At 35.2% G+C, this 13,866-nt stretch overlaps 1 protein-coding gene across 2 annotated transcripts in view; it reads left to right on the top strand.

Moving 5' to 3' along the window:
• The window catches only part of TTC28 (tetratricopeptide repeat domain 28), a 622,345-nt gene that overhangs the window by 20,420 nt on the left and 588,059 nt on the right, over positions 1-13,866 (top strand). For both annotated transcript variants that reach the window (XM_081286162.1, XM_081286163.1), the window contains exon 2: positions 9,614-9,892. In XM_081286162.1, the coding sequence (XP_081142288.1) occupies positions 9,614-9,892 (279 nt within the window). The remainder of the gene's footprint in view (positions 1-9,613; positions 9,893-13,866) is intronic.

Here is a 13,866-nt window from a genome sequence, read left to right as displayed (position 1 = left end):
TGCCACCACACCTGGCTGGAACTGGAACGTTTTTAAATGAGCAAAAGTAGTTTTAGACATAGTTTTAGCATAGCTTGTTCAGTCTGTAAGAAAGATAGGCCTGAGTAGTCTTTCATCATTTCCCAAACTACAGGGACAATGTTTTATCAGATCTTAATAGGCATCCAAGTAGTGCATAAAATATTGTGTTTTCAAATAATTCTGAGAGGAGGTATAAAATGGTTAAGAGTAGGGACTTCAGAGCCAGACAAGCTTGATCTGAATTATAGCCCTACAGTTAATTCCCTTGATACTTTCACTTCCTCCCTTTTTGTTATTTAACCTTTGTCTTCCTTTGCAGTAGTACAGCTTCATAGAGATTTTGAATAGTAAACAAGTGAACATCTGTAAAGCACTTAGAATAGTGACAGGCACATACTAATTGTTCAATGATTATAACAATAATCATTCTTTTTTTAAAAAAATTTTTTTTAGTTGTCAATGGACTTTATTTATATGCGGTGCTGAGAATCGAATCCAGTGCCTCACACATGCTAGGCAAGCACTCTACTACTGAGCTGCAACCCCAGCCCCACAATAATTATTCTTTTTTTTTTTTTTTAAGAGAGAGAGAGAAAGAGAGAATTTTTTAAATATTTATTTTTCAGTTTTTGGTGGACACAACATCTTTATTTTTATGTGGTGCTGAGGATCGAACCCAGCGCCCCGCGCATGCCAGGTGAGTGCACTACCACTTGAGCCACATCCCCAACCCCCACAATAATTATTCTTAATGGGAAACACTGTATATGCTATCTGATTTTTGGAGGCTCACACTATATATTAGCATATTAAAGGCTCTAAGGAAGTCATGCAGTAACCAAATCTATCTTCCTCCAAATTATTATAAAGTATTGGCAAGAATTGATCAGGAATCAGCTAAGGCTTTTGTATCTTAAGAAATGAAACTTTTAAAGGTGTGGGTGAGGAATTTCAAATTATTTATATTAATTCCTTCCAAGTTGACCATGGAGTAGCTTTTCAAGGATGCCTATTTTTTAAAAATATTTTTTTAGTTGTAGATGAACACAATATCTTTATTTTACTTATTTATTTTTTTATGTGGTTCTGAGAATTGAACTCAGTGCCTCACACATGCGAGGCAAGCGCTCTACCATTGTGCAACAACACCAGCCCCAAGGATGCCTATTTTTTTTTTAAATATTTTTTAGGTGATCACTTAGGCAGCACATATACTAAAATTGGAATGATACAGAGAAGATTAGCATGGCCCTGCGCAAGGATGACTCGCAAATTCGTGAACGTTCCATATTTTATTGGATAGAGAGAAAGGATGGGAGAGGAGGGGAGGAGTAGGGAGGATAGGAAGGGCAACAGAATAGAATAGACAATATGATTGATGTATGTACATTCCAAGTATTATATGTCAAAATACATTCTGCTGTCATGCACGACTAAAAATAAATAAATAAATAAAGAATTTTAACAGAGAAAAAAATATTTTTTAGTTGTAGTTGACACAATACCTTTATTTTATTTATTTATTTTTATGTGGTGCTGAAGATCGAATCCAGGGCCTCGCACGTGCTAGGTGAACGCTCTACCACTGAGCCACAACCCCAGCCCAGGATGCCTATTTTTTAAAATCTATGTTTTTCCCATTTTTTAAAAATTGGTACATTAGGCTTGTGTATAATGGTGGGATTTGTTGTTACATATTTGTACATGCACACAATATAACAATATAATTTGGCTAATATCACTCCCCAGTATTTTCCATTTCCCTGTTGCGATAGGCACTAGTGTTAACATATGTAGTCGAGGGGAGAAATAAAGAATGTCCATGTGCTAATTCCCTTTTTAATGTTTTATTCACTCAAATAACTTAATATAATTTTACTCTATAGGTTCTTAATCAAGAAAATGACAATCCTTACTGCTGGGCACTACAAACAAAATAATTCAGGCTGATAAAAGCTTAAGTGCTAGATTTAAAGTCTTAAGTCTTAGGCCTTAAGTCCAGCAGATGCACTCACTCAGACTGCAGGGATCCTCAAGAACTCATGGAGGCTTCTCCTGGTGTGGAGTTGATGGCTGGCTGAGGAGATGGTTGTAAGGAGAAGTTGCATTTCTCACCAGGGTCAGGAGACTGTTGTAGAGTTTGAGAGCAGTGAGGACAACACAGAGGATCAGGCAGATGATGATGAGAGTTGGGATGTCAGTCCAGGTCCTCATCAAGCTGTCCAGCATGTGTGCCTTAGTATTGGTTGGCTAAGTGTCTGTTCATTTGTTCCATTATTTTTACTAAATTTTGGGAGCTTCTGCTCGCTCTATGGGTCCCTATCAGCTGTTACCAGGTTTCTTAGTGACATCTTATATCTTAAAGAGGACATGTGGTCTGGTGGTTTCCGCCCTGAGACCCCTCTATCTCTTATCAGGATTATGACAAATGACATGTGACTTCACCCTGACTCTTGTTAGAGTTGTGGAAAGTGACTTGCTTTTATCGGGCTGTGCCTGATTGACATATCGGAGGGCTCTGTGGCTTGCTGGGTGAGACTGCAGTTTATTTTAAGATGGAGTTGCTTAGGCTAAGTCCTAAGGCCATCCTTACACCCTCTCTTCCTTCCCCGGTGCCTTTCCTCTATGCCTGTTAAGATCATTTAAGTGAGTTTGAGAAGTACTTGCCTAGTTGTCCTGGGACCTGGGAATTTATTAAAGGATAAGTGGCAGTTCTGCTTTAGGGTTTGGCCTTGTAAGAGCTGATGACCTCTGGTCTAGGCTGATGATGTTTCTCTGTTTCTTTTTGACAGCCTATAAAGCTCTAAACCTGCTCTGTCCAATAGTACTTCCTGTGAAGATGGTCATTTCTGCATCTGCACTGTAGTCTGTTAGCCACTAGCTATCAAGTGTGACTATTGTGCACTTGCAGTGTGACTAGTACATCTGTGGAACTGATTCTTTAATTTTAATTTGGTAAAATAAAAATTTAAAGAGCCACATATACCTGGTGGCTGCCATATTGGTAAATAATTTGGATCCCATTTACTTTTCTTACCTTACATACTTTTACTTTCTATTCTGCACTTAACACTGATTTCTGCCTTTTCTCCAACATGGCTTGTCCTTATTGCCTTCCCCCTACCTTTAGATACCTAAATTCATTTCTATCTGCATGGCCAACTTCTTTACTTCCTTCTGATTAGTTACTCTTTGATCTGGTCTTTGATCACTGGTCTAATTAGGTGCAGCCTGTGTAGGAAGACTTCTACCCCTATGGAAGCTCAGGGCTTTGCAAGACATGAAGAACTGCCTAAAGCCTAATTTTCACAGATGGAATCAGTGTTTTATTTATTGATTTTTAACAAGCCACCTATTTTGTTTTTTCTCTGGATTTTTATTCTGTAGTGCCTAGGAGCTTACCTGGAATATAAATAATCTTATTGTGGGGCTGGGGTTGTAGCTTAGTGGTCAAGTGCTTGCCTAGCATGTGTGAGGCACTGGGTTAGATTCTCAGCACCGCATTAAAAAAAAATAAATAAAATATGGGTAAAATTTTTAAAAAATAATCTTATTGTATTCTAGCTCTGGAATATTCTAGCTCTTAACCTAAGGCCTTAAGTTTTATCTCTTAACATTTTTGACCCATTCCCTACCTCCATCTATCTTATTATCTTTCTTTCACTGTTGGCTAGGTTGCACTGCAGGGCAAACCCCTTTTAAAAAATGTTTCTTTTTTTCTATTTCACTTTCTTTTAGATGAATCAAGTTTTAAAATGATTTTATTATTTTTCTGTTAACTTGATAATTACGTTTTCAGTCATAATTTCCTTGACTTGATTATACTACAATGCAAATCCTTGATTTAATATAGTCTAATAAAATTAATAATTTTACTCTTTACTTGGGTCTGGTAGAACCTTAGAACCTTGATAAAATGTGGCATATAGTCTAGCCCATCTACATCATCAAGACTTTATAAAATGCAGAGTCTCATGCCCCACTGTGAATGTGTTGAATCTGAATCTGCCTTTTAACACAATCCTCAAGTGAGGATTGCATATATTAAGGCTTGAGAAACCATATAGAACTTTAGCTCTATTTCCCACCCCCTACTTATTGTGCTATAAATATTTTAAGCTTCACATTACAGTTATTATTTTGCATATATGATATTCATTTTTATTTATTCTTTCTAGTATTAATCATTCTCTCTTGCATTTCCATGTTTCTCTCTGGGATAGTTTTCTTTCATTGTTTATTTTAATATTTAAATAATGTAGGCCTGCTGTTAATTCCCAGTTTTGATTCATCAAATTTTGTTTTATTTTTAAAATTGAGATATATTGGGCTGGGGATGTGGCTCAAGTGGTAGGGTGCTCGCCTGGCATGCGTGAGGCACTGGGTTCGATCCTCAACACCACATAAAAATAAAATAAACATATTGTGTCCACCTAAAACTAACTAAATAAATAAAATATTTAAAAAAATTGAGATATATTTCACATATCACAAAATGCACCCATGTTAAAGTGTACAGTTCAGTGGTTTTTAGTGTAGTCACAGTGATATACAGCAGTCACTACTATCTAATTCCAAAACATTGGCTTACTCTCAAAAGAAATTCTGTGCCATTAGGAGTCATTCCCCATTCCTCCCCTGCCTTTTTAAAAATTTTTTTTAGGGCCTTGGGATGTGGCTCAAGTAGTGGCGCGCTTGCCTAACATGGGTTAGATTCTCAGCACCACATAAAATAAAATAAAGATGTTGTGTCCACCTAAAACTAAAAAATAAATATTTAAAAAATTTTTTTAGTTGTAGGTGGACATAATATCTTTATTTTATTTATTTTTTATGTGGTGGTGAGGATTGAACCTAGTGCCTCATGTGTGCTAGGCAAGCGTTCCACCATTGAGCTACAATCCCAGGGCCCCTATTTCTCCCTTTTGCTAAACCCTGGCAACTACTAATCTGCCTTCTGTCTCTGTGGGTTTGTTTATTATGAATGTTTAACACAAAGAGAATCATAGAATATGTGCAGTCCTGCATACTTTGTGTCTAGAGCTTCTTCCACTTCACATTGACATTTACAGGGTTACATGTTGTAATATATATTGGTATTTCATTTTTTGTGGTTGATTTAATATTCCATTGTATGGTTTTGTCACATTTTGTTTATTCATTAGTTGATGACATTTGGATTATTTTCACATTTTGACTGTTATAAGTAATGTCTCTCTCAACATTTGTGTACTAGTTTTTTTTTTTTTTTTTTTTGGTACTAGGGATTGAACCCAGGGGCGTTTAACCACTGAGCCACATCCCTAGCCCTTTTTAAACATTTTATTTAGAGACAAGGTCTTCGCTGAGTTGCTAAGTTGCCGAGACTATCTTTGAATTTGCAATCCTCCTGCTTCTGCCTCCCGAACTGCTGGGATTATAAGCATGCGCCACCACACCTGGCTACTAGTTTTTATGTATTTTATATTTTCAGTTCATTTCAGTAGATGTCCTGGAGTACACTTAATGGGTCATAAGATAACTTTTATCTTTTGAGGACTTGTCAAGGTGGTTTCCACAGCAGTTGCACCATTGTGTATCCTACCAACAATGTGTAAGTGTCCCTATTTCACCTTCATTTTTGAAAAATATTTTCTCTGGGTATAGAATTTTAGGTTAGGTCCTGTTTCAGTTTCCATCTTTTCTGTTGAGTACACAGCTTATAGCTTTTTGAAGGAAATGCATCTCCCCCGGCTTTAATATTTTCTCTATTTTTGTGTTTTAGCAGTTTGACTATGACGTGTGCAGTGGTGATTTTCTTTGTGTTATCTTGGGGTTGGATGAAATTCTTAAAGCAATGTGTTCAATATTGCTTTAAAGTTGTTGTCTTTCATCAGTTTTAGAAAATTTTTGGTCACAAGTTATTCAAAGTTTATGCATGTATTATGCCAAAATGAACTCTGTTTTGTATAACCTTAATGCACTAATAAAAACATTAAAAAAAGATACTCAAACAGTGTTCTACTCCCTTGTCTCTCCGTTCTTTCCAGAATTTCAGTCATATGTGTATTACTCCTCTTTCTTGAGCATGTTACTTATATCTTTAATATGCTCATCTTACCCACTCTCTTTTTATTTTCTGTGGTTCAGTTTGGGTATTTTCTATGGACTTGTCTTCTACTTTATTAATCCTGTTGCATAAATCTTGCTAACTCTAAATCTATTCATATAGTTTTTAATTTCTGGTATTATATATTTTAGTTTAGTAAGGTACATTGAATTCTTTATTCCGTGGTCAATTCTCTAGTGAAATTTGTACATGTCATCTTTCTCTCTTTTTTATCTTGTGGGGATTGAACCCAGGGTTGCTCTTTCACTGAGCTATATTCCCAGCCCCTTTTATTTTTTATTTTGAGGGTCTTGCCAAGTTCCTCAAGCTGGCCTTGAACTTGAGATTTTCCTGCCTTAACCTTAAGTCAATGGGATCACAGGTGTATGCCACTGCACCTGGCTTTAAAAAATGTTTTTTGATAGGGCCCTGCTAGGCTGGTCTAGACTCTTGGGCTCAAGCTGTCCTCCTGCTCCTGCCTTGGCCTCTTGAGTAACTAGGACTACCACTGCACCTGGCCTGTTTTTTTTTTTTTTAATTAAAATTTTTTAAAAAAATATTTATTTTTTAGTTGTAGTTGGACATGTTACCTTAATTTTATTTATTTTTATGTGGTGCCAAGGGTCAAACCCAGGGCCTCCCACATGCTATGCGAGTGCTCTACCACTGAGCCACAACTATGATTGCTGCTGTCTGTATAGCAGTCACTGCTGTCTTTTGTTTTTCATTTGTGTGGAATATCTTTTTCTCTGCCTTTACTTTTCAGTCTGTATTTAAAGCTGAAGTGAGTCTCTTGTGGGCAGCCTACAGTTTTTTTACTTGCTCAACAACTCTGTGTTTTGATTTGAAAATTTAATGCATTGACATAAAAAATAATTATTGTTAGGTAAAGAACTTGGTATTGTTAGTTGTTTTCTTGCCCTTTTTTAGATCTTTTGGTCTTTTCTTCCTCTCACTATCTGCTTTTGTGATTTTTTAAAATTTATTTTATTGCTTTTGTGATTTGATGATTTTCTTTAATATGCTTTGATGCCTTTAACTTTTGTATACCTACTGTAGGTTTTTGCTTTGTGATTATCATAAGGCTCATATAAACCATAGTTATAACAATTTATTTTACATTCATACACAATGGGGAAAGGATAGTCTACAATAAATGGTGCTGGGAAAACTGGATATCCACAGGCAAAAAAGAAGAAAGAGAAATTGAATCCTTATCTTACACCATGTACAAAAATCAATTCAAGATGGATATAGGGATTTGTTTATAATCCCAGTGATTTGGGAGGCTGAGGCAGGAGGATGGCAAGTTCAAGTTCAGCCTCAGTAACTTGGTGAGCCCTCAGCAACTTAGCAAGATCAAAAATAAAAAAATTGAAAGGACTGGGGATGTAGCTCAGTAATAAAGCAGCCCTGGGTTCAATCCCCAGTATCAAAACCAAAATAAACACAAAACCAAAAATCAACTCAAATGATTGATGATTTAGACTAAGGCTTTCAACCCTAAAACTCCTAGAAGAAAACATAGAGGAAAATCTTCATGACCTCTTGCTAGTTATTTTTTAGAGACCCAGAAATAGAATTTATTTCTACAACTTGTGGCTAATTCTAGCGTTAAGCAGAGTCATGATGATTGTATTTTCCAAGTGAAATCAGTCTTACATGTATTCAATGTCTTGTACATTGATTTGACGATGGGATAAAATAATTAAAAATCAAAACTATTTAGGAAAATCCTGATTGTTTAGTAAACATTACATAGTTCATTCACTTTCAAACAATATGTTTCATGATCATTATTTTTAAAAAACCTTTAATAATACATCATTGATTAGCTACTTCCAGTGTGAGGAAGTTGAAGGATATACCTTAAACACAGATATTTGAAACTTCTAGAATATTTTAGCATTTTGAATTATACTGAAAGTCTAGGATATACTATCCTTATGAAGAGAAGAACAATGGTCACAAATGTAGATTAGATCTGTCTTTGTGGAAATTGTTCTTTTTAGTATAGACATTTTGGTGAGGAATCTGTTATGTTGTATATATTGGCGTACTGCATCAAATCAGATTCATCCTCTTTTTAAATTTACACACACACACACACACACACACACACACACACACTGTCACACACTTAGAGGGACAGAATACCTTTCTTTTATTTATGTATTGTTTGGTACTGAGGATTGAACCCCGTGCCTCACATGTGCTAGGCAGGCGTTCCACCACTGAGCCACAACCCCTAGCCCCAGATTCATCCTCTTTTGAAGGACAGTATTGAACTTGGTCTTAAACGAAGACATGGGGTAGAAAATTATACTTTTTAAAAAAAATTTTTTGCTTAGGTTAGGTTTGCTTAGAATTATGAACTATCTCTCCTGATACTATTGTGTTAAATTTTTTCTCTTTAAACTTAGTGCAGTTTTAAAAATGAATTAAAACTTGACTCATTCACTCTCTTTGGTTTTAAGGTCACTGTTATCAAATCACAGAAAATTTAGGGATTTTGAAAAACAGATCTCAGATTGCAGGATATACTTCACAGCTGAATTTTTTTGTGTGTGGTCTCCCTAATCTGATGTTGAAATTTCATGGTAGTAGTCAAATTCAGTTACCAAATTTGCCAGTCCAAAAAGATTGAATCAAACATTAAGATACTTTAATTTTTTTTAAACTTGTGCATACTCGTCGTTTACATTTGGATAGGAAAGAAAATTTAAGAAAGTAAAAAAATGGGCTGGGGATGTGGTTCAAGCGGTAGCGCGCTTGCCTAGCATGCGTGCGGCCCAGGTTCGATCCTCAGCATCACATACAAACAAAGATGTTGTGTCTGCCGAGAACTAAAAAATAAACATTAAAAAAACTCTCTCTCTCTCAAAAAAAAAAAGTAAAAAATGCTCCATAATGTTACATCAAGTAAGTAACAGCTTAGCATTGTTAGTATTTTGATTTTATGCTTTCATTATTTTTTGAAGTAGAACGATCTTTTTTTTTTATTGGTTGTTCACAACATTACAAAGCTCTTGACATATCATATTTCATACATTAGAATCAAGTGGGTTATGAACTCCCATTTTTACCCCAAATACAGATTGCAGAATCACATCGGTGAACGATCTTAACATGTTGAAATCATGTTGTCTATGTATGTTTTTATTTTGGTTTTTCTCTAGTTAACTTTAAATTGCTAAGGAAAACTTCAGTATTTTTTTTGCATGCATTTATTTATTCATTCATTCACCCATTCATTCCTCCATCCTGTCAGTCAATAAATTTGTACAAATATTTATACAAATATGAATGTATATAACTGTTACACAAATGTATGTATGTATTCAAGGCACTGTGTTGGCTGCTCCATGGAAAGTTTACTATATTTCAGGGGACAAAAGTCAAATATAATGTAAAGCAGATGGGGAAGAATATCCATGTTTTATTTAGGTTCAAACAAGGAACCTGACTGGATTATCTGAACTGTGTTTGACAATTTCTTTGTAGATTTCTCTTTTTGGTGCTAAGACTATTGGCCGGAGAAGTCCTGATGAACCAGTACTGAGCAAAGCTGAATTTGTTGAGAAAGTTCGTCAGAGTAACCAGGCTTGTCACGATGGCGATTTCCACACAGCTATTGTCCTGTACAATGAAGCCCTGGCTGTTGACCCTCAGAACTGCATTTTATACAGCAATAGATCTGCAGCCTACATGAAAATCCAGCAGTATGACAAGGCACTGGATGACGCAATCAAAGCCCGGCTTCTCAATCCCAAATGGCCAAAGGTAGAAGTTTATTGAATTTCACAGAATCTTTTGTGAAATCTTTTAGTTCAGTGTAATATTTATTGATTCAGTACAGGTATTAGTAAAATAATCTGTACTTTAGCAAAATGTGGAATGAATGACTTCATTGAGCTTGTATGCTGGTGACTGGATTCCTTTTTAATGCTTTGGAAATATGCTTTCTCTTTCCAAGTTTAATTCTTTTTCTGTATGTTTGGAATTTTATTTTTTCTCTCACCCTCTTGATAGGATTCCTTCTAGTTATTTGGATTGTTTGACGTCCTTCTTTGGGCAGATGTTTTGGATGGGGTACAGAGGTCATGTTTCTCTCCTTAAATCTAAAATTAATTAATTTTATTTTTACTTGTTTTCAGAATGTTATTTAATCAGAGATATTTCATATTTTTAATAAATCACTGTAATTATCTATATTTTTTTGAATACTGAAAGGCTTGAGTTGTGACTTTTTTTTTTTTCTTTTTTTCCTCATTTTGTTGCCCAGGCTGTTCTCAAACTCCTGGGCTCAAGTGATCTGTGTCAGACTCTCAAGTAGCTGGGACTATGGGTGTACTGTGCCCTGCTTTGTTATCTTTGTTTTGGGCACATAAATGCTTCTTGACTTACACTAGGGCTATGTCACAATAAACCCATCCTACGCTGAAAACAGCATGAATCAAAAATGTATTTAATACACCTATCTACCAGACATCATAGATTAGCTTACCCTCCCTTAAATGTGCTCTTAACACTTAAACATTGGTCTAAGTTGGACAAAATTATCTAACATTAAATCCTGTTGTATAATAGAATGTTGACTGTCTAATGTAATTTATTAAGTTTCTATATCAAAAAACACTAGCCACACTGTTAGGATGCTGTAAGGTATTGTACACTGTACAACACACTGCAGAGGGTTAGACACTTGTGATTGTGTGCTGATAGGAACTGTGGTGTACTGCCCCTGCTCAGCTTCATTAGATGGCACCCTACTGCATGATCCTACTGCATGATCTTTGTTTTGTGCACATAGATGTCTCCAGCCCATTCCTGCAAGCCTGGGACAAGATCAAAATTCAAATTTCCAAGTTTGTTTTCTACCAAATTTATATCACTTTTGTACTATTAGAAAGTTGAAAAATCATAAGTTAAACCATTGTAAGTAATTTGGGGACTATCCAGTAATTTGACCCTATAGGCTATTATTGAATTTTCTGTTGTAGTCCATTGATCTATGTATTTATTCTTATGCCCTAACCATGATGCCTTAGTTATTGCAGATTTACAGAAAGTCTAGCATCAGGTATTGTAACCTTGTTCATTTTTTTTCTCAGTTATATTTGCTATTCTATGTTTTCACATTTCTATATAAGTTGCAGACTTAATTTCTTCAAAAAGTATCCTGGGAAGTTAAAATGATTGTATTGAAATTTTAGATAAATTTGGAGAGAATTGCCATCTTAACATTCTTGAGTGTTCCAATTTGTGAGCATGTTATTATGCCTTCTATTATTATTCATTGTGTAGTTTTTACAGTTCAGGGTTACATATGTTTTATTTTTATTTATTCCCAGATATTTTCTTTTCACAATTTTTTTTGGAATATTGTTGTAGGTAATGATGGGATTTGTTGTTACATATTATACAAGCACATAATACAACAATATAATTTGGCCAATAGATTTTTTTTTTTTTTTTTTTGTGGTGCTGGGGATTGAACCCAGGGTCTTGTACATGTGAAGCAAGCATTCTTTACCAACATAGCTATGTCCCCAACCCATTCCACAAGTTTTAACATAATATTTTCATTATAATTCAGTTAAGAATATTTTCTGATTTTTATTCTAAGAACCTTTTTGATCCATGGATTATTTAGAAATTTGTTGTTTAGCTGGGCATGGTGGTGCATGCCTATAGTCCCAGCAGCTCAGGAGGCTCAGGCAGGCAGGCAGGAAGATTGCAAGTTTAGAGCCAGTCCCAGCAACTTAATGGGGCCCTGTCTCAAAATTAAAAAAAAAAAAAAAAAGGGCTAGGGACGTGCCTTAGTGGTTAAGCATCCCCTGGGTTCAATCCTTGGTATTTTAAAAAAATGCTGTTTAATCTCCAAATATTGGTATTTTCTTAGTTATTTTGTTATTGCTGATTTCTAATTTGATTTCATTACATTCAAACAACATACCCTTTGTGAAATATCAAAATTTCCTTATGAACTATCATAAAGAGTGCTTTTAAATTTACTGAAGCTTGTTTTATTGCCTAGCATATAGTTTATACTGGAGGGTCTACCATAGTACTTGAAAAGAATATAAATTTTATGGTTGTCAGATATAGTCCTGTAGATATCAGTTAAGATGATTGATAATGTTCATATCTTCTGTCTTTGCTGACTTATTTGCCTAATTATTCTGTAAATTGCTGCAATAAAAAGTTAAAGTCTCCAACTAAGATTTTGAAATTTTCTATTTAACACCTTAATATTATTAATTTTATGTTTTGCTGGTACTGGGCACCCTACCACTGAGCTACATTCCCAGCCCTTTTTATTTTTTATTTTGAGACAGTGTCTCAGTAAATTGCCCAGTCTGTCCTTGAACTTGTGATCTTCTTGCCTCAGCCTTCCAAGTTACTGGGATTACAGATATGCCAACCATGTATAGCAATACTGTCAGTTTTGCTTCATGTATTTTCTTTTTTTAAAAAGGGTTTTTTGTTTACATTTATTTGTTTATTCACTTACTTATTTTTTTGTACCAGGAATTGGACCCAGGGGCATTTAACAACAGAAGCACATCCCCAGTCCTTTTTAATTTTTAATTTTATTATTATTATTATTATTACTACCAGGGATTGAACTCAGGGGCACTTGACCACTGGGCCGCATCCCCAGCCATATAGAGTCTCACTGAGTTGCCTAGTGCCTTGCCGTTGCTGAAGCTGGCTTTGAACTTGCAATCCTCCTGTCTCAGCTTCCTGAGCCACTGGGATTACAGGCGTGTGCCACCGAGCCTGGCCCTTTTTATTTTTTATTTTGAGACAGGGTCTTACTAAGTTGTTTAGGGCCTCACTAAGTTGCTGAGACTGGCTTTGAACTTGTGATCCTCTTACCTCAGCCTCTGGAGTTGCATGGATTATAGGTGTGCGCCACCACTCCAGACTTGCTTCTGTATTTTCAAGGTTCATACTGTTAATATATACATTAACATATTATTATGTCTTGATAAATTGATCATTTTATTTTCATGAAAGATGATGATAAAGAATCTCTCTCTGGTAGTAATATTTGTCTTAAAATTATTTGTCTCATATTAAGTACTCCAGCATTCTTCTACTTACTCTTTGTCTTTTACTCTAGATCATTAAAAAAAATTTTTTTAATTGTAGATGAACACAATATTTTATTTATTTTTATGTGGTGTTGAAGATAAAATCTAGTGCCTCACATGTGCGAGCCAAGCGCTCTACCACTGAGCTACGACCCCAGCCCCTCTAGATCATTTTTTTAATATTTATTTTTTAGTTGTAGTTGTACACAATACCTTTATTTTATTTATTTATTTTCATATGGTCCTGAGGATCAAACCCAGGGCCTTGCATGTGCTAGATGAGCACTCTACCGCTGAGCCACAACCCAAGCTCTGTAGATCATTTTTATCCATGTATTTTCAATCTCTGTGACCTTATATTCAAAATTCATCTCTTTTGGATAGCATATAACTATATCTTACTTCTTAAATAAATTTTGTCAATTTCTGCCATTTAATTGGAATTTTTGTTCACTAGCACTGACTGTAATTATTGGTGGTGATGATTTTGCAGCTACCGTTTTATTATTTCTTTTTAAATTTGTCTTCCCTTTTCTTTGCTTTTCCTGCCATTTGTTGGCTTATTTGAATACTTCTTAGAGTTGATTTTTTTTTTCTCTTGAGAAGGTTTTCCATAGTTTTTTTTTTCTTAAAGAGAGAGTGAGAGAGAGAGGG

Source organism: Spermophilus citellus (genome assembly GCF_964194105.1).
Source record: "Spermophilus citellus genome assembly, chromosome: 3".
Taxonomy (NCBI): domain Eukaryota; kingdom Metazoa; phylum Chordata; class Mammalia; order Rodentia; family Sciuridae; genus Spermophilus; species Spermophilus citellus.
This window is presented reverse-complemented; position numbering and strand designations above follow the sequence as displayed.